General features: G+C 45.6%; 1 protein-coding gene and 3 long non-coding RNA genes across 5 annotated transcripts in view; 1 reads left to right on the top strand and 3 right to left on the bottom strand.

Annotated features, from left to right (window-relative positions):
- Positions 1–25385, bottom strand: part of LOC143715379 (uncharacterized) — a 582927-nt gene that overhangs the window by 339680 nt on the left and 217862 nt on the right. The gene's annotated exons all lie outside the window — the stretch shown is intronic.
- The window catches only part of adamts16 (ADAM metallopeptidase with thrombospondin type 1 motif, 16), a 118178-nt gene that overhangs the window by 75887 nt on the left and 16906 nt on the right, over positions 1–25385 (top strand). For both annotated transcript variants that reach the window (XM_077207055.1, XM_077207046.1), the window contains exon 18: positions 1227–1353. In XM_077207055.1, the coding sequence (XP_077063170.1) occupies positions 1227–1353 (127 nt within the window). The remainder of the gene's footprint in view (positions 1–1226; positions 1354–25385) is intronic.
- LOC143715386 (uncharacterized) lies at positions 14351–15511 on the bottom strand. The gene is made up of 2 exons (XR_013195742.1): positions 15418–15511; positions 14351–14661 (listed from the first exon to the last, which is right to left on the bottom strand). It is a non-coding gene; the product is annotated as an uncharacterized LOC143715386 (long non-coding RNA).
- LOC143715382 (uncharacterized) lies at positions 21323–22401 on the bottom strand. The gene is made up of 2 exons (XR_013195739.1): positions 22303–22401; positions 21323–21633 (listed from the first exon to the last, which is right to left on the bottom strand). It is a non-coding gene; the product is annotated as an uncharacterized LOC143715382 (long non-coding RNA).

The raw sequence follows: 25385 nt of genomic DNA, 5'->3' as shown, positions 1-25385 counted from the left end.
CAAGGCGAAGCTCTCGATTTACCGGTCAATCTACGATCCTACTCTCACCTATGGTCATGAGCTTTTGGTCATGACCGAAAGGACAAGATCCCGGATACAGGCGGCCGAAATGAGCTTTCTCCGCAGGGTGGCTGGGCGATCGCTTAGAGAGTTCTTTCTCCGCCGGGCCTCGAGTCAGTTCACTAGTGTAATAGCGTAAGCTTCTGTGTTGTACGTCACACGCATCACACACGACCAGCGTCGGCCAATAGTGAGCCTACGTGTGACGTAGCTCTACGCAATCACACTACGTGAACTGACTAGAGGCCCACCGAGAAGGAAATGAATAGTTGAAATAAAGTCGTTATTTTTGTTTGTTTTTGCACACAAAAAGTATTCTCGTCGCTTGATAAGCTTAAGATTGAGCCACTGTAGTCACTTGGACTATTTTAATGATGTCTTTAATAACTTTTCGGGGCTGGCAAGTTTCAATCCCTTAGAAGCCTATGGAGGAGTGATCCAGCTCTCAGATTTCATCAAAAATATCTTAATTCGTGTTCCGAAGTGAACTATCCCTTTAACAACCAAGGAAACTAACTAGCAACACAGAGCACAGGCAAATATGGAAAACCAAATATCAATGATAATAAAACAGAACATAACCATTACAGTGTGCTACAGTGTACTTCTTTTTAGGGGGTTATGCAAAATCTGTAGCACTTTTTCATTAAATACATGTGAATGCATTCATTATCACTCCAAATGATCTTGGTGAAATCTTCTAGTTCTTTTATTGAAAACTTGCTCAGTCTTTCCTCAAGCATATCTGATGGCCTGTGGCAGTAACTCTATAGTTCCCATTATTAGTGCTGACGCGGGCCATACCCTCCTGCTCTTCCACACCAGACCTGACATTAGCCTCTGGTATGGTGTGTAGAGAGCCTGAGGTGAGGGCAGCTGAAAGGTCAATAACTGCTTTAGGACGTCCTTGAGCCCAGAGGTCAAACTCCCTCCGGACGACCTCTGGAAAGCTGTGTCTTCCGCTCAAATACTTTAAACTTTCCTTGAGTTCATGAATGATATCAGAGGACAAGGTTGTATGACCATTATGTTCATATCAGCTGTGTATTTATGTTTTGGTATATATATATGTTTTGTCTGTTGTATATGTTAACACAGATTTTCCCCTTATACAAAAATACATTTATGTGATGAATTGACATGTGTTGTTTGTGTTCATTCCTCAGGTCAGATGGTCACTAAATCAGCCTGTTACAAGGATCTGAGAGTTCAGGTGAACACGTCCTACTGTAACTCTCGAACTAGGCCATCCACCGGTGTGGTATCCTGTAACTCACAGCCCTGCCCCGCAAGGTAACTTCACCACTGATCTCCTCTCGTCTCTTTACACACGAGGGCTGTGATTTGGAGATGCTTCTAGAAAAAATGAGTTGGCTTTTGATTTTAATTTTTTATTGTAGTTGTTGTACTCTCTAAGAATTATGAGTTGGCTCAACAACAAAAAAATGAACACAATTGTTTGCATAAATTTTTTGAGTTATGACAACTTCAAATTAGATTGTTCAACCAACAAACTACTGTATATATAAACAATATGCTTGTTTTAAGAGCAAACGTTCTGGCAAGGTTCTTTCAAAGTTGTGAACAAACATTCTTATTTCTTATAAAGTAACGTTAATAGAACATTTGTTCAAAGTTATCTGGTATTTAATAATGTTTTCAAATTGTTAATATGAAAACATTATTTATACATTGTTCATCAAACGTTTTATTTTTTCTGAAAAATCTTTTTTGGACATTTGTCTAACATTTTTGTTCCTAAAGTTACTAATAGTTTAAGAATGTTCAAAGAACATAATGTTTGAAAAATGATTTTTTGAAAAATAAAAAAATTGAATGTTCCCCAAGCATTCACTTTTCTACAAATAAAATTCTCTGAACATTCAGAAATAACATTTTCATAACATCGTTAGCACGTTAGAACATATTTTTGTTAGATGGAATTTTGCTCAACAAATGCCTTTCACACCACGAACCAATCATTCAAAATCGCACATGTTTATTATGCTTTCCTGGAAGTTATTTTTATTCATATGATAATACCACATGGTTATGACTGGTTGCATGTATTTGAAACAAGACACAGATGTTGTCTGATCGGGTCATTGCAACAGATCACAGAAGAGCCTATAGTGTGTGTGTGTGTGTGTGTGTGTGTGTGTGTGTGTGTGTGTGTGCGTGCGTGCGTGCGTGCTTGCGTGCGTGTGTCTCGTGTCACTCTTCAGATGTATTAGAAGTGTCTCCATGGCAGCGTCATGCAGAGCAAGTTTTTGTTTCGCATGCCGAGTCCAGGGCAGGCCACTGTGTCTCACAAGTAATTCCCAATAATGTCCGAAAGCTTGGAAAGGTAGACAAACAGAATGACACGCACACCAGGTCTGCCAAAACTGCCTCCAGTTCAGAGAGCTGGTTACAGCAATGGCATCTTTACAGTTTAGCTTTAGCGCAGTGAGTTTCCTCTGAGAGACACCTAACGACTGAGAGCTGCTCTTAAAGTATTAAAGTGTCTGAAACTGCTGTCCAGCAGTGTTTTCTTTGGCAGTGAGATCTGGGTCTTACTCCCCCGTCTCTTATTATTGCTCATCTTCTCATTTTCTCTCCCATTCTCCCGTATCTTCAGTGTAAGAAGCAGATCACATACTATAATCCTGCTAAGCATCTGCAGCTGTTTAAACTGATGGAAAAACACTGGTTTGCTTCTCCCGTTTATCCCATCTTCTGTCCTGTGCATCTGTAAATAAAAAAAATTAAATTATATATATATATTTTTTTATACAGCATTTCCCCAGTTCCGTGTGAGAAAACACTTCATCCATCATCTTTGCATGAACTCAAAGCTGGTTTGATGCCTGACAAATAGAGCCATTGCCTAGTAAACATTGTTCAGATAAATTGGTCCACTGATTGGTGTCTGGCAGCTTGGTCTGGGTGCGGTAGGACGTTTGAGCCACGGGGTGAAGGGTCACGGGTCTGGCATGTCTGGGTTCCTGTCCAGGGTGTACCATATATTACTCAGATGTTGGCATTACCGTAAATCTATTACTGGGACAGTGACAAAGCTGACCTCATAACCCTGACCCCAATCAGGACCAAATCTGGACAATCATAGTCTAATACAAGAAGGTCATTGGGTATGACAATTCATGACAGGCAGATCCAAGAAACAGCTCTGAAACAAGACTGTGACTCTGATCACCAGAGACACACGAGAGACTCTGTTGCATTCTGTAGATTTGTTGTTGTTTGTTGTTGTTGCTTCTATGGTTTTGCGTGATGCTTGAGATTCAGATGTCAGGACTGTTATTATGTATTCCATATGATTGTGCAACAACTTGTTCTGACAGAATAATTTGAGCTGACACAATGCAAATTAGAAATATCCATCTCTGTCTCAACATGTACAGTAATATGATTATGCGCTGATTTATGATGAAGGATATTGAATATGCAGTGAGCTCATAGGTCTTCAGGAGACGCTGGAGAAACACTCTCCTGCTGAGGGTGACGTTCATGCTTAACCTACTGCTGAAAGCGAGGGGTTCCAAAGGATGAGAGCGCTTTCTGCAGGATTACTGTGAGGGTTTTGGTCTCCTGGGAATGAGGAGAGCCAGACTGGACCAGCTTTAAGCCAGTGGAAGAGTGACACGTTAAAGCTCAGAGGAAACGGACTAATGCAGGACACATCACTGCCCGCTCACAGCAAGACAAACATGTAATCCTGCGTATTTTGAGCTCATAACATGAATAGGTGTTTTTCATCAAATAGTCAGCAAACCTTAGGAAAATGTTGATAATCAAACATTTATTTTTTCCATACATTTTTTATGAGGTTTGCCATTTTTACAAACTTGCTATGAACCTTTTTAGCATAAAAATACTAGGGCTACGCCCAGAAAAACTACTATTTTGACTCAACAATAAATTAACGTTTAGTTTGCATCAATCTTTTTGATGACATAAATGAGTCAGGAGGTTACAAAAGTTGTGTTTCAAAAAGGTATCCTAAATTTAATTGTACTATGCAGTCGAGAAGGTCAAGACCTCTGAGTTTGGATCGTCTTAGATATTAAATGTGTTTAGACTAGCGACTGGTCTTGCTACGTTACACACACACACATTACAGATCTATATGCACTTGTCTCTGACAGCTGGAGAACAGATCTGTCCTGCCCGTGTTTTCAGTAACTCGTTGGTGATGATGGACGCACTGCTCTACTGTCAGCAAAAGTATCGAACAACATATCAGCAAGTGTTGATGGCTTTAGAGACAGACCGCGCTCTCAGACAGCTTCTCCTATTTATGATATCATTGACAAAGGATGAAAAGTGCAAGCTCCAGTTGGCAACCAACCTAGAATCTTCATAGCAATGCTCTAAAAAACACTCTAAAAACCTTAGCAACTGGCAACACCCATAATACCCTATAGCAGGGGTAATAAACATCCAGCCGGTCGCCATTTATTTTGTGGCCAGCGTTATGCTAAATATGAATGTATTTTTATTATTATTTTCGCTCAAAAGTATTTAGAGTGACTTTATGTTTGCATCATTTAAGTGCAGTTGACACTCCTGAAACCTTGAGGCAGAGTCCTGCACTTGGGCGAACCGTTAATATTGAATCAATTGACATGGGTTGACTTCTGGGACAATAGCTAAGACTATTTCGACTCAATTCGGTACACACTAATAGGCAGCTGCTCCAGTGGGTCAACAACGGTCCAGTGCATATTTGTGGTCAAGGCAACATTTTGCATTGAGCAATATATAAAGTTGCGCTGAATTTAAGTAATTGAAAGCTTCAGTGATTACTGATTTTTTTATAGGGATCACTCTTTGCTAAGTTTCTGTATATAATCTTATATAATTCTGTATATATATACAACTTGAATAAAAGGACCAACAGCCACCTATAGACTGCAGAGTTTCAGGAGAGAGAGATCTGCATTTTAATGCGGGTGTTGTTCAGGTCGCGTACAGAAAAAGAATTGTTTTAATGTCGGATAATGGGTTGAATGTTCTGTTAAGTACTGTGGGTGAGGGTTTACCAAACAGGGCCCATGCAGGACTCTGCTTTGCAGTGTGTAAGTGGCCCATGGTCCCTTTTCCAGCATGAAAAACAAAACTTTTGTTCAAATTGTGAAGAGATATATTCAATAGCATAGCCGGAGGGACTAGGGAGCCCAGTGAAGCCGTAAGGACGATAGTCCAAGGTGGAGCCAAAGGGAGGGAGGATCCAAGGTGGAGCTGACAGGTCGACAAGCCAAGGTGGAGTGATGTGCTCGGAGGCTGGAGGCAGAGTCAGGGGATCCTCTTGACTAGGAAGGGGCTGGTGACCGGAAGACCCGAGGCACAGCCACGCAGCATAGTGGTGTAAGCCAGGGAGGAGCTGAGTACCTGACGGGAACCAGTCGAGGCATGGGCGATGGACTGGCTGGTTTTGGCAGAGTAGGCGGGAGAGGCTTAGTGGGATTTCTGGAAAGACAGCAGGGATGGAAGAACCAAAGAAAACATCTTCTTCCATTTCCTCATAAATTTGCAGAGGCCAGCTGCAGCTCACCCTCAACGGCGGGAATGTGGACTGGGAATGTGTGACTTCCTTCTCGATACAGATGGTGAATGCAGACCCTCAGTTCACCAGCACCCACTCCACAAACTCTGCAAATGTCTCTAAAGGACCAACACCGGGTAGGCGTGCCTTGGATTGGTCGCTGAGGCTGGTGTAAAGTTCATAAGGCATGCCAAATATAAGTCCAAACGTGTGGTCCTTGAGTGTTCGCTGATTTTGTTCTAAATAGACCAGCTGGATGTCACGTAAGTCCATTTCTGTAAGGTCGGTTCTTCTGTCACATTTATGCTGGTCGTGCATAACGTAGGAGAAATACTCAAATAGTCTTTATTAGACGATCAAAAATCACTCAGATTACAGGAATACATAGGAGATAACACAAATCAGACTAACACGTTAACGAGAACTGACAACAGGAACAAGGCAACTAGATGAACACAGGTGAACAGAATATAATAATCAATGATTAACCATAGCAACAAACTAGAGAGTGAATGAGTAACCAAGTGAACTAATTATGATCACAGGCAAACTGGAATAGTGCAAACAGAGTGAAAACAAAAACAAAACAGAACATAACAGAATATATGTTACATTAAGTTGTATTTTGTGGCCCTTTGCATTTTATGGCCTCTGAACTTGAGTACCCCTGCCCTGTAGCATCCTGGCAGTGAATAATTAAGCATATTTCACATTTCTTCAGTTGTGGTTCATCAGAGAGCTACGGAAGGTCTAAGGGGCCTTTTTTTTCTCGTGATTTCAACATAACAAAATAGTTTTCTCATGATCAATTATAATTTTTATATTATAATAAAATAATGAATAATAATAATGACAAATAATTTTTCGTTTTGTTTTGTAAAACTTTATATTTTTGTTCTGTTTTCAGAGTAAATATTTTATTTACCCATTATGTTATTTTCGACATGATTTGATGACATCAATTACTGCTTGATTTATTCTCTGTTTGTGTATTTTACTTTTAATTAAATCGTTATTAATCTGTTGTCAAAGTACAGCGCTCCTAATTGTCACCATTATGTTCAGTTTTATTCATTTCAAGGACTTTTAGTTTGTATTTCTTCAGTTCATGCCTTTGTTTGATTTCCCACCACTCTTTAGTTGCTATGGTCACGTCATTATTAGTTCATTTGTTCCAGCTGTGTTCTATTAATTACCTTGTGTAGTTCGCTATATAGTTGTACCCCTGTCTTCAGTTTTTGTCTGGTCATGTTCATATTTAGTGGTGTTTGTTGACTTCTGTTGCTGAGGATATGTGCTATTAAACTTTGTCGAGAACGTACTCGGTTACTAACGTAACCTCGGTTCTCTCTAGAGAGGGAAAGAGTACTGGGTAATATTTTACGCTACAGGGAAAATATCTCTTTTCCACGAGATATTGAAGCCAAAAATTATCCTTAATTTTGAATTAATGTAAAACGCTGTGCAGCAGCATGCAGACATAGGCAAGACGGCTTGCGCGCCTATTGGCTGCCCTGCGGCAACAGCAGCAGCCTATCGAGAGAGGCTCTGCGTGACGGATATCCAATGGGGGCATTTCGCGCCCATTTCGTCAAGTCCCGGCAGAAAGGGCGTGGTCTCGCCCTAAAAACATAGCTCGTTTAGGCTGGTACAACTGGTTTTCATCGCCGAAGCGAACGAGAGCTGTGTATGCACGGCAAGATACGCAGTACTCGTTCCCTCTCTAGAGAGAACCGAGGATTACGTTATTAACAGAGTACGTTCATTTTACGAGAGTACCTCTCGTACTGCGTAATATCTTACGCTATGGGGAACACAATGCAAAACGCCGTGTGTACTGGGATCCGACACCAAAGTCCCAAGGGCAGTAGCCCGGGGCTCATATAGTTCATAATCACCATAGACTCACAGAGAGTCGGAGAAGAGAGGCTGTAAGCATCATTCCCCAAGAAATAGCATCCTACAGGAGCTAGTTATGTTAACAGTGTTTCATGCAGACAGGGTGAACGTGTTCAGCCTGAACTCGGTAATAGTACGGGTTATTCAACACCCATGGAGCTGTTTTATCGCTCAGTGAGCGATGCACAAGCGAAACTCAGCATCTGGGCCGGCACAGCGGGGCAGATAGCACTGAATTCTATACCGACAGAAGCTTGGCTTGTAAGGCGGGAACCTCTAGGTTGTAAAACCTTATAAATGTAGACGGCGAGGCCCAGCCAGTGGCCGTATAGATATCGGTAACCCCACTATACCACGCCCACGATGAGGCCACGCCTCTTCTGGAGTGCGCTCTGACACCCAAAGGACACTGCAGGCCCTTAGAAGTGTAATCCAATGCTATGGCGTCGACTATCCATCTGGATAGGCTCTGTTTTGATGCGGCCAGTCCCTTGGAGCGTCCGCCAAACAATACGAAGAGCTGCTCAGTCTGTCTGAAGACCGACGAGCAGGACACATAAGCTCTCAGTGCCCTGACAGGGCAGAGGAGACTCGCATCCTTCTCCTCATCACGAACCGGGAGGGCGCACAGGGAAATAACCTGGGCCCTGAAAGGTGTGTTGAGGGATGTGGGCACGTACCCGTGCCTTGGTTTGAGTATGACTTTTGAGCCATTAGGCCCAAACTCCATGCATGATGCGCTTACCGAAAGCGCTTGCAAGTCCCTACGCGCTTCACTGAAGCGAGAGCCATAAGGAATACCGTTTTGAGAGACAGATGTTTCATGTCTGACAAATGGATTGGCTCGAATGGGGCACCTTTCATGGCTTCCACAGCCGTAGAAAGGTCCCACACAGGGACTGAGGGGGGTCTGGGAGGATTCAGCCTCCGAGCTCCCCTGAGGAATCGCACGACCAGGTCGTTTTTCCCCAGTGACTGGCAAGACGTCGGTTTTGCAAACGCCGCTATGGCCGCCACGTATACTCTGAGCGTGGATGGGGCCCTTATCCAGCAGCTCCTGAAGGAAGGAGAGCACTTCCGTAACCCCGCAGTCTGCTGGTGAAAAGCCCTGAGCTCGAGTCCAGGCAGAGAACACTGACCACTTTGAGGAATAGAGCCGTCTAGTAGACGGGGCTCTAGCCTGCGTGATTGTATTTAACACTCCCTCAGGGAGGTTAGCGGGTACCCGTTGATGGCCCATGCATGTAGGGACCATAATTCCGGGCGAGGATGCCAAATCGAGCCCTTTGCCTGAGAGAGGAGGTCTCTCCTCACCGGTATCGGCCACGGGGCAGTGCTGGTTAGGACTGGGAACCAATTCTGGTTTGTCCAGAGCGGAGCCACGAGTAGCACTGGGCATCTGTTTTCCCTGATTCGTTCAAGCACTTGAGGCTGGAGCGAGACGGGGGGAAAAGCATAGAGGGGGCAGCGGGGCCATACGTGGGCCAGCTCATCCCTGCTCTTGGAGAAGAAGTTCGGACAGTGAGCGCTTTCTTGGGACGCGAACAGGTCCACCTGCACTCTGCCGAATGTCTCCCACAGCAGTTGGATCATCTGCAGGTGCAGCGACCATTCCCCTGCTGGGACATTTTTTCTGGACAGACGGTCTGGTTCCAGATTCAGGCGACCAGGCACATGCACTGCTTTCAGTGAAAGCAGGTTGTGCTGAGCCCAGACCAGGTGGCGTTCCGTCAGCCTGTAAAGGTTTCGGGACCTGACGCCACCCTGGTGATTTATGTATGCCACAACTGACATGTTGTCCGACCGGACTAAGACGTGGCGGCCTTTTATCTGGGGACAAAAGCGCCACAACGTATTGTCGACTGCCAGCATTTCTAGACAGTTTATGCGTAGGAGCTTTTCCCGTTCTGACCACTGGCTGAAGAACGGTCTGCCCTAGAGCAGCGCTCCCCATCCCGAGGTGGAGGGACCGTCACACTCGAGGGAGTCCCCAGACTCACGCCTGACTGATACCAGTCGGCTATTTTCCAAGGTTCCAGAGTCGAAACGCATTTCATGTCGACCCTGAGGCGAAACAGACCAGAGGTCCATGCTCGGGGTGGAACTCGCACTTTCAGCCATAACTGCAGTGGGCATATGCAAAGTAGGCCCAGCTGGAGTACTGAAGATGCCGAGGCCATGAGGCCCAGCATTTTCTGAAACCTTTTGAGCGGGACTATAGAGTCGCGGCGAAAGTATTTTGCGGCACGCTGAATGTCCAGTTCTCACTCTGGCGACAGACGTGCTGTCATAGACAGCGAGTCCCGCACTGTTCCCAGAAAAGAGATTTTCTGGCTGGGAAACAGCGAACTCTTCGCCCAATTGACTGTGAGACCCAGATTCTCGAGATGCTCGAGTAATGTGGTTCTGTGTTCTATGAGCTCTGAATGTGATCGAGCTAGAATCAGCCAATCGTCCAAGTAGTTCAAAAGTCGCATGCACTGAAGTCTTAGGGGGTGTGAGGGCCACGTCCATGCACTTCGTAAATGTACGGGGTGCTAGGGATAGGCCGAACGGTAGGACTGTGTATTGATATGCCTGGCCCTCAAAGGCGAAACTCAAGAATCGCCTGTGACGTGACGCTATTTGTATTTGGAAATAGGCGTTTTTCAGATCTATTGACATAAACCAGTCTCCCTGGCGCACTTGCGTGAGGATTTTCCTGGTTGTCAGCATTCTGAACTGGCGCTTCATAAGCACTCTGTTCAGCTGTCGCAGATCTAGAATGGGTCTGAGACCCCCGTCTTTTTTCGGTACCAGAAAATATCTGCTGTATAGCCCCCCTTCGCTCTGAGCCTGAGATAAAGGTTATATGGCCCCTTTGCTCAGCAGTTTCGCTATTTCGGCTCGAAGTAGATGAGATACTTCATTGTTTACCGTGGTTTCGACTCGCGCCGTGTAACGGCAGGGACGTCGAGCGAACTGTGGCGAATAGCCTCTTTCTATAGTGTTAAACACCCATTCTGATACCCCGGGAAGCTTTGCCCACGCATCTGCGTGAATAGCTAGGGGTAGAATGAAATCTGGGCTCTGGCCGTGGCAGAGCGGCGGCTGCAGAGCTTCTGTGTGCTGAGACATAAACACTGTGTTTATAGTGTGCGAGGTGGGAGGCGCGCCGATCACGGCGGGCAACCTGGTCGCGCTCGAATTCTCTATGACAGCTTGTGGAGAGAGAGCGAGCGGGACAAACCCCGTGGGGTTGAGCGTGTCTGTGAAGGAATGTGGGCGCGGGACGGCGGGCACATTCACTGCACTGAGAACACCGTCGGCTTGTGCTTGTGCATTCGGCACACTTGTGCCGAATGTGTGTCGGTTTCGTTTTTACAGAAAACGAGGGACATGCATCGTGTACTGTTTGTGGGCACTGTGTCGTGGGCACATTCACTACATTTTTGCACAATCGACATGAGTCGATTTTATTTGTGCTAACCCTGAACTGTGGCGGGCTGCGTCTGTGTGTGGGAATGGGCACTGAGACGTGGGCATTCTTACAACACTCATAACACCATCGGCCGTGGCTGGAATACCAGAAAATACACTCTTTTGGGATTTAACTGGGTCGCCGTAAAAATGGCATTTGTGTGCAGGCAAGCGGGCTGTGGTGCAGGCTTGTTTAACATTTAACATTTAATTTTGAATTTAACAACACTATTACAACTTTACTTTCCTGTTATCTCTGTAAAGCTGCTTTGAAACAATTTGTATTGTAAAAGCGCTATATAAATAAAGGTGACTTGACTTGACTTGTTTACTGCGAAATACACTGGAACAGTCACATTGTTTGGACCTGAACGAGCGAGAAGTTTCGGTGGAGTCTGGCCGCGGCGAGACTTAAACACCTTGGGTCTTAGCTGACTGTATGTGTGTTGGTTTCGTTTTACAGAAAACGTGGCACATGCAGTGTGTAGTGTTTGTGGGAACTGGGTTGTGGGCACATTCACTACATTTAATGCACAATGACATGAGTCGATCTCATTTGTGCGAGCCCTGCACTGTGGTGGGCTGTGTTTGTGTGTAGAAATGAACACTGGGCTGTGGGCATTTTTATTACACTCATAACACCATCGGCTGTGGCCGGAATACCAGAAAATACACTGCATAAATGATTTTTCTGGGTCGCCGTGGAAACTGCATTTTTGTGCAGGCAAGCGGGCCATGGTACCGGCTTGTTTACTGCAAAATACACTGGAACAGTCGCATTTTCTTGGAACTGAACGAGCGAAAAGTTTCGGTGCAAGTCTGGCCGCGGCGAGACTAAATTTTATCTGCTACGAGACCTGGGATCGAACACGGGTCTCCCGTGAGAAGGCTTTTGGTTTCGCCACTGAGCCACAAGGGAAAACGACAAAAGCTTAAAATAGCTCGAGCAGATAAGTTTGTTTGCAGGCGTGCGTGTTATACAACAGGCTCATTGCTGAAATATTGACATTTTCAGCCGCTCAAACTAAGAGGAGCTGAGAAATGTTTGAGAAATGGAGATTGGTCCGGCCTCGGCGGGACTAAAACACACTCTTTCCTCATTTCGCCGGTGACGCATGTCCACGGGGGGCGGGGTAGCTATCTTGTAACGTAAAGAAAACTAGCCGCGTAGCAGCCGTTGTCCTCCAGCGAGCGACTCGAGTGAAGCTGGTGAAGCTGGCGGGCGAACCGGCGAGCTATCACAGGCTGGAGAGGGCTCGGGGCTGTTTCGTCGACCTCAATGGTGGAAGCGGCGGCAGACGGCGGCCGCTGTCCGTCGGTGAGGGACCTCGAGCAATGCCGGTGAAGCTGGCGGGCGAACCGGCGAGCTTTGGCGGGCAGGAGAAGGCTCGGGCCGCGCTGAGCACAGCGGGCTGAAGTGCAGGCTCTGAGAATGATGCCAGGCGAGTCCTCAGAGTCACCATCGGCAGTAGCTCACAGTGAGGGCATCCGCCATCGACGAGAGCGAGAGCCGCATGATCCTCACCCAGGCAGGAAACGCAGATGACATGGCGATCCTCTTCACTGAGTGTGGCTCGGCACGAGCCGCAGGATTTATGCATCTTGAAAAAGACGCAGCTCTTTTAGGAGAGGGAGAGAGACAGTGAAAAAATGTGTGTCGCAGCGGCGAACACACACACACTTGCAGAAAAGGATATAACGCCGGAAAGCGTAGCAGGTACGGCGGCTAAAGGCGGCGATGCCAGACTCAAAGTCTCGTCCGGCTGTGTGCTTTTTCTCAGACGGCGTGCCTTCTCACTCCGGATCCAGCAATGCGGTGATGCTTCGCTGAAGAGATGAAAATCAGTTGTACCAGCCTAATCGAGCTATATTTATAGGGCGAGACCACGCCCTTTCTGGCGGGACGTGACGTAATGGGCGCGAAATGCCCCCATTGGATATCCGTCACACAGAGCCTCTCTCGATAGGCTGCTACTGTTGCCGCAGGGCAGCCAATAGGCGCGCAAACCGTCTTGGCTACGTCTGCATGCTGCTGCACAGCGTTTTACATTAATTCAAAATTAAGGATAATTTTTGGCTTCAATATCTCGTGGAAAAGAGATATTTTCCCCGTAGCGTAAGATATTACGCAGTACGAGAGATACTCTCGTAGGAGAACTTTATTCATCTGTCAACGGGGTCAGGTGTTTATGTCGATACTCAAGATCATGATAAAACAGCTATTTATTATGTCGAGATCACAAGAAAAAAAAGCTTTTGTTATGTCAAGATCACAAGAAAACGAGAAAGAAAAATAATTATAATGCTTGGCTTCTTAGTGCTTCCATAGAAAGCAGTGTTGGGTGTTGGTAAGATAGTGCTTGATCCAATTAGGTCGACTAGTCTATCTCTGGATGCATCTGATAAAACCGGTTGCCCTGCACAGAGGCGTTCTTCTAGTCAGAGCTCTAGTCTCCTCTTATGTCAGTCTTTACAGAAAATGCTGACTTGATCTGTAAATCAATCCGTCCCTTCCTGGCCGTTTTGCCCCGAGTGAGAGAACATGAAGTGAAGACATCCAAAACCAGTATGAAGGTCTAATAAGCCTTACATTTGAATTGAAACCTGCAATTTTCACCTTAAAGAGACATTTCTACATGGTTTAACCAATAAAAAAGAATTTTGTTGGTATATAGTATTGCATTTAGTTTATACAGTGATGTTAAATCATTTTTACTTGAATAAAACTAGTTAATCTAGATGTTATAATTTTTAGGTTACTATTTCAGTGTATAGTGACTGGCTGCTGTTTTAACTTCTGTTGAAACTATATGTATTTAATATATATATATATGTATACTTTAAATGTAATATCAAATAACACACTTGAGTTAAAATTATAATCAAGCACTTTATGTGCTTTAGTATTTTAGTCAACACATCAAAATAAGTTCACTCTTTAAAGCACGACAAAAGAGTATTAAAACAATCAAATTTATTTTAAAGTAGATGTATTTTAAAGCAAAAAAAAGTACATTATTACAATGTTACAGAATTTTACTACTTTTTAAAAGTAGGTGTGTTATGTTACAGTCGTAAAATGTTACTCTTTTTAAGTACACTTAAGTGACCTTTTATTTCAATACAGATTTTTTTTATTTACTTTGGTACTATTTTCACAAGTAAGATTTCTAAACTCTCAGTGCTAATATCACAACAGATCATCAAAAGTGCACTTTTTCAAACATTGTGTGGCAGGCAGTACAAGAGAGGGAGGATAGAGAGAGAGAGTAAGAGAGACAAAGAAAAATCGACTACGCCACCCTGGTCGCTAAGCCAGGGAAGTGTCCTATTAAAGACACACAGGTTCGGTGTTTCCCTTACATAAATACTCCGAGACGTGGATATGGAAAAATACAAAAATATATTCTTTATTTAGACAAAGATAAAATACTGGCGTGCCAGTCAGTTAGGTTCAATTATAACATCACACAATAAACAGCTCACAGGACTCGTGGTCACCCGAAGCAGGACGAGCTAGTGCCAGACGTCGCTAGTGTCAGCGATGGTAAAAGAGCACCCACACGTGCACTACACGTCACTCAAATCACGTCAACCAAGACCAATCACCTTGGATTGCAGACCACACACTGTGTCTCATCAGGACCCGCCACCTTAATTGGACAACTAGCCCTCCTGCTCCGGGCTCACAGTGCCTGAAACACAAGAAATAAAGAATTATAAAAAAATAAATCAAAGCAAATAAATCAAACAATTATCCTCACCTATGGGTACCCATATACAGGACACAACATGCGAGACATACAATAATATACGTAACTAAAATGAAAACACTCCGCAATCCACTCAAACCTGCACTCATCAGTGTCAGTGATGGTGAATGGATCGCTACGGGCCAACAGGAACAATCTCCCCAGGCCGGTTACCACTCACAATCCCTCTTTCCCTTGGGACCAGTCGGGGATAATCTCACAGTGAGCAAAGAAAATAAACAGTAATTATAATACAAATAAAACACAAAACAACACCCAAAACTAAGAAAACAAAACACCAATTACCAAGCAAACTGATAAATCAACAAGCAAACCCCAAAAAGCACAAAAGGTAAATTACACAGAAAAACAAAACAGAATTACACACGCAAGCAAAATAACTCAAACAAAAACATTAATAGGAACAGAACAGCAGCGACGACAAGTCCTAGAGCAGGCAAGTGTAGTCTTCAAGTGCCCTTAAAACGGCAAATCGATCCACCAAACATGCGGAGATCGCGCCACTCGCCCAGTCGACAAAAGATGAAAAAGCCCAATGATACGCAGGAAGTCAAGCAGCAATACACCCCCGATGCCGAATGCAATTCATACCGAAACGGTGGAATCCGGAAAACAGCGCGTGTTGCCAGGCATGCAACCCTCAGCACAACGTGTGCTTTTCTGCAAACAGCCCAGAACCTCAGCCAGAGCACCAGACAGTCGCAACAATAATGACGTGCTAGAACGCGGTCGCACATTCACGCAATCTCCGGTGACAACACCGTCACCTTAATATACCCCTTGGAAGGAATTACCATAATTCTTATCAATGAATTGAATGCCGATCACCTGCGTGCATCTAGGGCGGAGTCTCACTCTACAGAGAGGACGTCAACAAACAGCGGCACTTCACTACAATCCACCCCCCCCCCCTTTGCATCGTCGCCCCGACGATGAATAATCCAACGATCACGTTATTCAGAGCCAAGGTCTGAACACCACGGTTACAGAATGGGACACTGGAGATGCTACATCCAACAGAGATCTAGGGAGATGGTGAAGATTTGCATGTCGGCCGGCAGTCACTCTTCCAGTCCGTCGCTGCCCCACCTCAGTCCTCCCAGCCTCCCTACCCCATCCAATGGATTCCGCCACCGAATTAGTTTCGTCACTACTAGTCTCATCAGGGATAACCACTCGTCCCATAGGGACGGGGTCTGAAGACCCCGCTGCCAGTGGTGGAGCAATTTGCTTAGGTGAAGCTAGCCGTACACAACCAGGGCCACCAGAGAGACTCTCAGTAGACACCATCACCAGATCCATTTCCCCTTCTTCCTCTTCCTGCAGTGACACGGGGACCAAGGGATCACCCGAATCACTGGGGGGGACAGAACCCGAGGGTTCCCTCTGAATCCGACTCTTAAGCTGTGAGCGGTGTACAGTTTTTACTGAATTAAGATCTTCCACTGGTGCTATAGTGTAAACCGCACCTCCCTCTCGAGGCCCTCTCACTACCCGGTAGACAACTGGACTCCATAGATCGTGAATCTTATGGCGACCCCTTACCCCATAGTCACGGAGGTACACCAATTGACCCTCAACCAGAGGTTCATTCTTAACATGCTGGTCGTGCCTTTCCTTACGCCTTGCAGCTACTATCTGTAAACGTTCCCGTGCTCCTTCAAAGGCCACTTGCAGCCTGGTTTGGTGTTCGAGGACCCATTCATGCACCCTCCCCGCCACTGGTTCCTGCACCCTACCCAACAAGAAATCAACTGGCAAACGGGGTTCTTGGCCGAACATTAAAAAATGTGGAGACTCCCCGGTGACTTGATGAGGGGTGGTATTATAGGAAAAGAGAAGTTGTGGAAGACAAGACACCCAGTCCCTCTTTCTGGAAACTGGCAGTGTGCGCAACAGATTGTGCAAGGTTCGATTAAAGCGCTCACACTGGCCGTTACCAGCTGGGTGGTAGGGTGTGGTGCGAGACTTATCCACATCATACAGGCTGCAAAGCTGGCGAAGCAAGAGAGATTCAAAATTTCGCCCTTGGTCAGAGTGGAGGCGACTGGGCACCCCAAACTTATAGAACCACTCGGTTACCAGGGTCTGGGCCACCGTTTCCGCTCTCTGGTCCCTAGTCGGCACAGCAAGGGTGTATTTGCTAAACACGTCTGTCATTACCAACACATTCTCTACTCCTGACCTAGAAGGTTCCAACACTGTAAAGTCTATGGCCAAGATTTCATTAGGCCTAGAGGCCAACAAATGACCCATGAAGCTTTGAGCCAAAGGATGCAAATCTTTCGCTACCTGACATCTCTCACATTCTTGGCACCACCGCTCCACATCTGATGACAAGCCAGGCCAGTAACATCGCTGTCTAATCAGTTCAGTGGTGCGCTCGATGCCCTGATGTCCGTGTTGTTGATGTAACTGCATGAGGACATCAGACCTCAACACAGCGGGCAATAATAATTGGCAAATCTCTTCTCCCCCACTCGGAGCTCTAACCCTACGATAGAGTACCCCCTCCCTCTCTAACAGGCGATCCCACTGACGGAGAAGTACCACGGCGGAAGTAGACATGCGTCGTCGCTCCTCAGGCCCAGGACGTGCCTTACGTCTCCAAAAAGTCAAAACCTCAGCAATCACAGGGTCTTCTTCCTGTAACAAACTCAAATCAACAGGTGAGTAACCAGGCATTGTGGTGATCACCCCCTGTACTGCCTCAACAACTGGCTGCAGCCCCACAGCTTGCTGCAATGATACCGGTACCACCGTCCCTGGGAATAAGTCACCTACGGCCCCTTGCTCGGGTGGGTTCTGCCTGGAAAGGGCATCAGCATTCTTATTACTCCTTCCGGATCTATACCGGATCTCAAAGTCAAAAGCCGCCAACTGGGAAGCCCAGCGCTGCTCCACCGCCCCGAGTTTTGCCGAGGTCAGATGACTGAGAGGATTATTATCCGTGAAGACCACACACTTATTACCCAACAGATATTCACGAAATTTCTCAGTCATGGCCCACTTGAGCGCAAGAAACTCCAACTTCATGGAGCTGTAATTGTCCATATTGCGCTCAGTGGGCCTAAGACTGCGACTCGCATATGCAATGGGCCGTACCCTACCCTCGTATTCCTGTGAGAGAACAGCTCCCAACCCTCCATGACTAGCGTCCACCTCCAGGATGAAGGGCAGGGAAAAATCAGCGTATGCAAGCACTGGGGCTGAGGTCAGTCTCCCTTTTAATTGCTCAAAACCTGACTGGCACTGCTCATCCCAGGCGCCCTCCAAACTTAAACAGTTTCGTTTCTTAGACTTCGGTTTATCCCGAGAAAACTCAGCCACTAGCCTATGCAGGGGGGCTGCCAACCTAGCAAACCCCTCAACAAAGCGCCGGTAGTAACTGGCAAACCCAAGAAACGAGCGTAATTCGGTGACCGTGGTTGGACGACGCCACTGAGCCACCGCTTCAGTTTTACTAGGGTCGGTTGCCACACCCTGGGCGGATATAACATGGCCCAAATACCTCACCTCGGTCTTGAAAAACGCACACTTCTCCATCTTAACCTTCAGGCACTCATGCTCCAATCGGCTCAAGACCACCTCCAGCCTCTCCAAGTGCTGCTCTACAGAGGAAGAAAACACAACAATGTCATCCAAGTATAAAAGTAATGATTGGCACTGCTGGTCACCAAATAGTCGCTGCATAAGTCGCTGGAATGTGCTGGGGGCGTTGCAGAGCCCAAACGGCATTCGATTCCACTCGAATAACCCGAATGGGGTGCAAAAAGCAGTCTTTGGCTTATCCCCCTCTGACATGGGAACCTGATTGTACCCGCTGGTTAAATCCAAAGTGGAAAACCAGCGGGCACCAGTCAGGGCGTCCAGTGACTCCTCGATCCGAGGCAATGGAAATGCGTCCTTCCTCGTCTTAGAATTTAATTGACGGTAGTCCACACACATGCGTAGACTACCGTCCTTTTTCTTTACAAGCACAATTGGAGAGGCATAGGGGCTACAACTCTCCCGTACCACCTGAGCATCCAACAGCTGATTAATGTGTGCTCTTACCACTTCATACTCCGATGGGGGGATTCGCCGATACCGTTGTCGAACCGGGGTGTCATCTATGAGTGGAATATCATGTGCAATGATATTAGTACACCCCAAATCCCCTTCAAAAGCAGAAAACACCGACTGATACTTCACCAAGAGAGCCCTAACCTTACATTGCTCGTCGCTGGACAGGAGGGACAAGTCCAACGCATCAATTTGGCCGGGGACCGTTGGAATACTCACTTGCGGGGCGATGGACCACACCCTACAGGAAGTAGACTTCACTTCAGTGATACCTGGGGGCAAACTGACCACATTCACATTCGTTAAAGTGCCTATTACTCGGCGAGGGAAAAGCAACACATCAGCACTCCCTACATTAACCACTGGAACATAAACAGTGCCCCTAACCACTCGAACCAAAGCAGGAGAGACCAATAACCCCATAGGGAGCCCAAATTCTGGAGGTTCGAGGAGCGCAGTAACGTTAGAATAATGCTCCGAACAAGTTGCGGCTACGAGCTTAATTGTGCCACCGGGTATGCGGTATGCCCGAGGGCCGCGGGTCTTAACCTGACCCGTTTCCAAAACTGCAGGACAAGCACTGGTTTGGTGGCAATGTTGCAATGCCCGGACAACAGAGCCGGGAGCACTCGCTACTGGTGGAAATTCAAAGAGGGAGGGGCCATGTTGTCCCAAGAGCCCCTGGTAACACCTGCCCAGTACATTCATCCCCAAAACCCCAGGGACCTTAGCACACATGCCACCCGGAGGGTCTTTAACTACTAGCACCCCACATTGCTGTACTAAATTCCCGCAAAGCTCAACATCCAATTCCATATATCCTATATATGGAATGGAAAGTCCATTTGCAGCCTTAAGTTGTAACCATTGACAGGTCCGAAGACGTTCCTGTCCCCATGGCTCAAAATACTTTAAAAAGCAACTCTCCGTAAGAGTAGATACCATTGACCCAGTATCTATCAAACATGGTACTGAAATGCCACCCATAAGAGCATTAATATGAGGGCAAGGTGACATCAACTTTAACATGGGGCCAGGAATATGCAACACGTCTGAGCCGATGTTCCCTCCCACCGAGCTGTGGCTCTGCAACTCAGCGGGGGCTAGTTTTCCGATAACGGGCCTGAATGTTGTAACTCCCCCTCACTGGCCCCCGGGTCATCTCTACTAGCAGCGGGAGCCCGAAATGGAACACGTTCCCCATCACACTCCCTCGCGAAATGCCCCGGTTTTTGACACCTTCTACAGATAACCGAACTGTTGCGAAAAGGACGAGGTTGACTACGAGAACGCTGAAAAGGGTCCTGTAACCGAGCTAGATTTTGTGTGAGTTGAGTTAACTGCTGTTGCTGCAGTTTTAACATCTCTCTCAACTCACCCATCTCAGACCGCTGAGGAGAGTCACAACTACCCGGACGAACACCCTGTACACCGTATTGAAAACCATGTGCCGAGGGGAGAGAATGACTGCGGCCTCTTGCCCCACCCAGCATGCCCTCCTGCTCCCACCTAATAGCTTCCCCGCGAACCTCCAATAGAGTGGCACTAGGTTGACGACGAACCAACTGTTTAAGCTCGCGGCGAAGAGCACTATCGGCCACATGCTCCACGAATTGATCACGAAGCAAGGTTTAGGTATTTGACATGACAGTAGGCGATTGCCGCTTGACTTGCTCCAAAAGGCTCATTAAAGCAAGTGAAAACTCCAACAGAGTCTCACCATCATGTTGCCTCCTGGAGAAAAAGGCCTCCTGCAAGGCAACATATGATTTGGAGCAGCCATATACTTCTTTCAAAGCAGTGATAATCTTTTCGGGATCTTCCCGCTCTCCCACAGGCCTATACTTTATCTCATCACGTGCCTCCCCCTCTAAATGGTCGAAAAGGAAGAAAGCCTTGTCGGCTGTGGACAAATGACGGGACCGCATGCAGGCATGTGCCTCCTCAGCCCATTCATTAATTCCTATACCAGACCTACCATTAAATTTAGGGCACCTTCGGTCCCTCGGTATAAAAACGTACCTCTCCATAGGAATGGCACCCGCATCAATAGCCTGAGGAGGAGCGATTGACGGACTAGGTACGTTGGAACCATGGCCCAGATCTGAAGGCCCTGCAAGAGCTTGATCTTGCCGCAACTTTGTATTATCAGCTCGTAATTGGGCCACAAGCTCCCTCAATTCTTGCAACTCGTCCTCCATTTCTACAAAAACCAGCCAAGAAAAACCGAATAGAGTTACCTGTGATCCCTGTCCCCGCTGCTGTTCTGTTCCCAACGACTAAGAAAAAAAAAACAACAACACATATATCCACGCCTCAGATCTACACAAGAAAAAAAGGAAAATCCTGCCGACTACGCCAAATGTGGCAGGCAGTACAAGAGAGGGAGGATAGAGAGAGAGAGTAAGAGAGACAAAGAAAAATCGACTACGCCACCCTGGTCGCTAAGCCAGGGAAGTGTCCTATTAAAGACACACAGGTTCGGTGTTTCCCTTACATAAATACTCCGAGACGTGGATATGGAAAAATACAAAAATATATTCTTTATTTAGACAAAGATAAAATACTGGCGTGCCAGTCAGTTAGGTTCAATTATAACATCACACAATAAACAGCTCACAGGACTCGTGGTCACCCGAAGCAGGACGAGCTAGTGCCAGACGTCGCTAGTGTCAGCGATGGTAAAAGAGCACCCACACGTGCACTACACGTCACTCAAATCACGTCAACCAAGACCAATCACCTTGGATTGCAGACCACACACTGTGTCTCATCAGGACCCGCCACCTTAATTGGACAACTAGCCCTCCTGCTCCGGGCTCACAGTGCCTGAAACACAAGAAATAAAGAATTATAAAAAAATAAATCAAAGCAAATAAATCAAACAATTATCCTCACCTATGGGTACCCATATACAGGACACAACATGCGAGACATACAATAATATACGTAACTAAAATGAAAACACTCCGCAATCCACTCAAACCTGCACTCATCAGTGTCAGTGATGGTGAATGGATCGCTACGGGCCAACAGGAACAATCTCCCCAGGCCGGTTACCACTCACAATCCCTCTTTCCCTTGGGACCAGTCGGGGATAATCTCACAGTGAGCAAAGAAAATAAACAGTAATTATAATACAAATAAAACACAAAACAACACCCAAAACTAAGAAAACAAAACACCAATTACCAAGCAAACTGATAAATCAACAAGCAAACCCCAAAAAGCACAAAAGGTAAATTACACAGAAAAACAAAACAGAATTACACACGCAAGCAAAATAACTCAAACAAAAACATTAATAGGAACAGAACAGCAGCGACGACAAGTCCTAGAGCAGGCAAGTGTAGTCTTCAAGTGCCCTTAAAACGGCAAATCGATCCACCAAACATGCGGAGATCGCGCCACTCGCCCAGTCGACAAAAGATGAAAAAGCCCAATGATACGCAGGAAGTCAAGCAGCAATACACCCCCGATGCCGAATGCAATTCATACCGAAACGGTGGTATCCGGAAAACAGCGCGTGTTGCCAGGCATGCAACCCTCAGCACAACGTGTGCTTTTCTGCAAACAGCCCAGAACCTCAGCCAGAGCACCAGACAGTCGCAACAATAATGACGTGCTAGAACGCGGTCGCACATTCACGCAATCTCCGGTGACAACACCGTCACCTTAATATACCCCTTGGAAGGAATTACCATAATTCTTATCAATGAATTGAATGCCGATCACCTGCGTGCATCTAGGGCGGAGTCTCACTCTACAGAGAGGACGTCAACAAACAGCGGCACTTCACTACAATCGCATTGTGTTTTCAATTGTGTTAGTACAATACACAAAATCACAAAGTATCCTTTTCACAACACAAACGTGTAAGTGTTTCATCTACATAAATGTTTCATTCACAGTAACTGCCTTTCATAAAGCTCTTATTATCAAACTTTTGATTTGCATCCCTTCTTGTTCCGTTTAATACATGTGTCTATTATTTAATCCAACTGATCTTAATGGTTAATCAATGAATCCTTTGGTACACCTATAGATTTCTATAGATATTGATTCTATATACAGTTTCTATAGAACTTGTTTGCAATTTCCGATACGGATAACCAAATGTAATGAATTCTTTTTACATACGTGATTTATAGATAATAACCACCACTATGTTCAAAGTGTGTGCACACGCATGTGTGTGTGTCTATGTGTGAGAGAGAAATTTGCCATTTGTGAAAACACTGTAAAGCAGAATATAGTATAAGGGAGAGGAAACGGTCAATGACTGTAAAACAATAGATTGATTAGAGATGCATCAGTAGATGGGAGACAGATGGCATCAAATACAGCATTTTACATTACAGTATGTATGCCATGTGATACTGTAAACAGATTACCATGGTAGAGAATGCCACATTACTGTAACTCACCCTTCATCTGTAAAGGGCCACTACGGTATAGATTCAGTCAAATGGTATAGAGTGAAAACACTTACTGTATTGCCAGCAAACTGTTCTAGCACAGATCCTCATGGCTGTGTCATACTTCATCACCTTTTGATAACACACTGCAGATACTATTACAAACATTATGGATTCAATTACATAAGTTAGGTAATGCATGTGTATTTTCTAATGTGGCAACTGTAGCCTGTATTACTGTAATTTTTCAGCAACAAGGGTGATTTGAAACATGTGTCTTGCATTGTTTGCTGTTGAATGAACTGATTGTTAAAAGTACTAAATTGAAAGAAGATCATACTGTTGTGTTTCTGTGATTAAACCAAAGGTTCTCATTACATATTACAATAATCTTGTGTTTGAAACAATGATTATGTGGACTGAAAAGTGTATAACTGTAACGAAAGCATGGGATCATGTTTTGAAATCATGACTAGCTGTGTTACAAGTGTGATCAGTTTGGATTTTTGTACTAAGAGTTTGGAAAATGTACACCTTACTTGTGAAAATAGTACCAAAGAGAATACAACAAACTGTAATATAATCTGTTAGCACAGTTTTAAAAGAAAAAATTGTAAGAAGTACACAACAAGTGCACATTCAATACAATTAAGCGCACTTCATTTTCACAGGAGGCCCCTTGTGGCAACACTGAAAATGCAGCATGTACTTTGAGCATGAGTGCATACCGTAACACAACAGTGTGTGTGTGTGTGTGTGTGTGTGTGTGTGTGTGTGTGTGTGTGTGTGTGTGTGTGTGTGTGTGTGTGTGTGTGTGTGTGTGTGTGTGTGTGTGTGTGTGTGTGTGGGGGGGGGGGGGGGGGGGGGGGGGGTTGTGTAACTAAAAACATTTGTGCTCACATACTCTCATAGTGTAGGTTCTGGGGTTGGGAGACACTTGGCTGTCCAAGAATACAGCGCTGCCAATATTTGCTGTCTATTCCATCATGATGTCACTTCTCTAACAGGTGTTTCAGGCAAGAGTGAGCAGTACTGTTAAAATTATGCTTTACTGGGAGTCTTCTCTGTGTGTCAGTGTTTTTTTACCCCATTAACTGGCCTCTGTAAACACCATTTATTGCCTCATGTTTATCTGATGTCCTGTTTGTTTAGCTTGAACTCTTTGGGTTTACGAGAGGCCAAGGTTAAAAACCTTGCAGACTCAGCACACAATCGCACTGTTGACATGAAGGACACGCATATACACATAACCTGGGGCTAGAACTGAGGTTGTCGATTTAGCCAGAGATGTAGATTTCTATGCATTTAATTTATGGTTTAAAGAACAAAACACAAGGAACAGGTAAAATGCTTAAAACAGGGAAAAATATAAACCAGGAACAGAACTGAAACACACACCACAAAACTGCTTAAACGGGACAACACTGAACAAGGGAAACACATGGACTTAAATACAGACAGTGATAAAGGGCAAATAGCATAACAAGATACGGTTGCACTTTATTTCGATAGTCCAATTTAGACATTCTACTAACTATAAGTAACTTTGCACCTGCACTACAACTACTTGTAGTTGCCAAGTTACTTATAGTAAGTAGAATCTAGAATGTCTGTTGGGGGACCATCAAAATAAAGTGTTAGCAGATAAAAAGCTGACAGTCTACTAATACTCTAATGATAATCCAGCAGAGAAACGGTCTTATTGTAAATGGAGAACTGTACCAACCGGGCAGTTAACAGGATTTAAAAAACGTTCTCCACACCATGTAGAGAACAGTTTCCATTTCAATGAATATAGTTTCCTCGTGGAAGGAGCTCTGGATTGAAGGATGGTCTCAACGACCTCAGTCGAGAGACCGGATTCTAACAGCTGGGCCCCCTCAGAGGCCAAGCCCACAGTTTCCACAACTCCGGGCGAGGGTGAAATATCGTACCCCCTGCTTGAGATAACAAGTCCCTTCTGACAGGAATCTCCATGGGAGAGCTGTACAGAAGGGGCACTAGGTCCGAGAACCACACTCGGGCCGGCCAGTGCGGGGCTACTAATAATAGATGAGCCCCTACTTGGCGAACCCTCTCCAGAACTCCCGGAAGCAATGATATCGGGGGAAAAGCGTACAGGTGCAGAGGCTGAAATACCGCCATCATCTCTAGTGGGTTTAT

This window comes from Siphateles boraxobius, unplaced genomic scaffold, assembly GCF_051911475.1.
Source record: "Siphateles boraxobius isolate OS27281-9 unplaced genomic scaffold, OSU_SipBor_1 12, whole genome shotgun sequence".
NCBI lineage: Eukaryota > Metazoa > Chordata > Actinopteri > Cypriniformes > Leuciscidae > Siphateles > Siphateles boraxobius.
The sequence above is the reverse complement of the archived record's forward strand: the minus strand, read 5'-3'. Positions and strand labels throughout refer to the sequence as shown.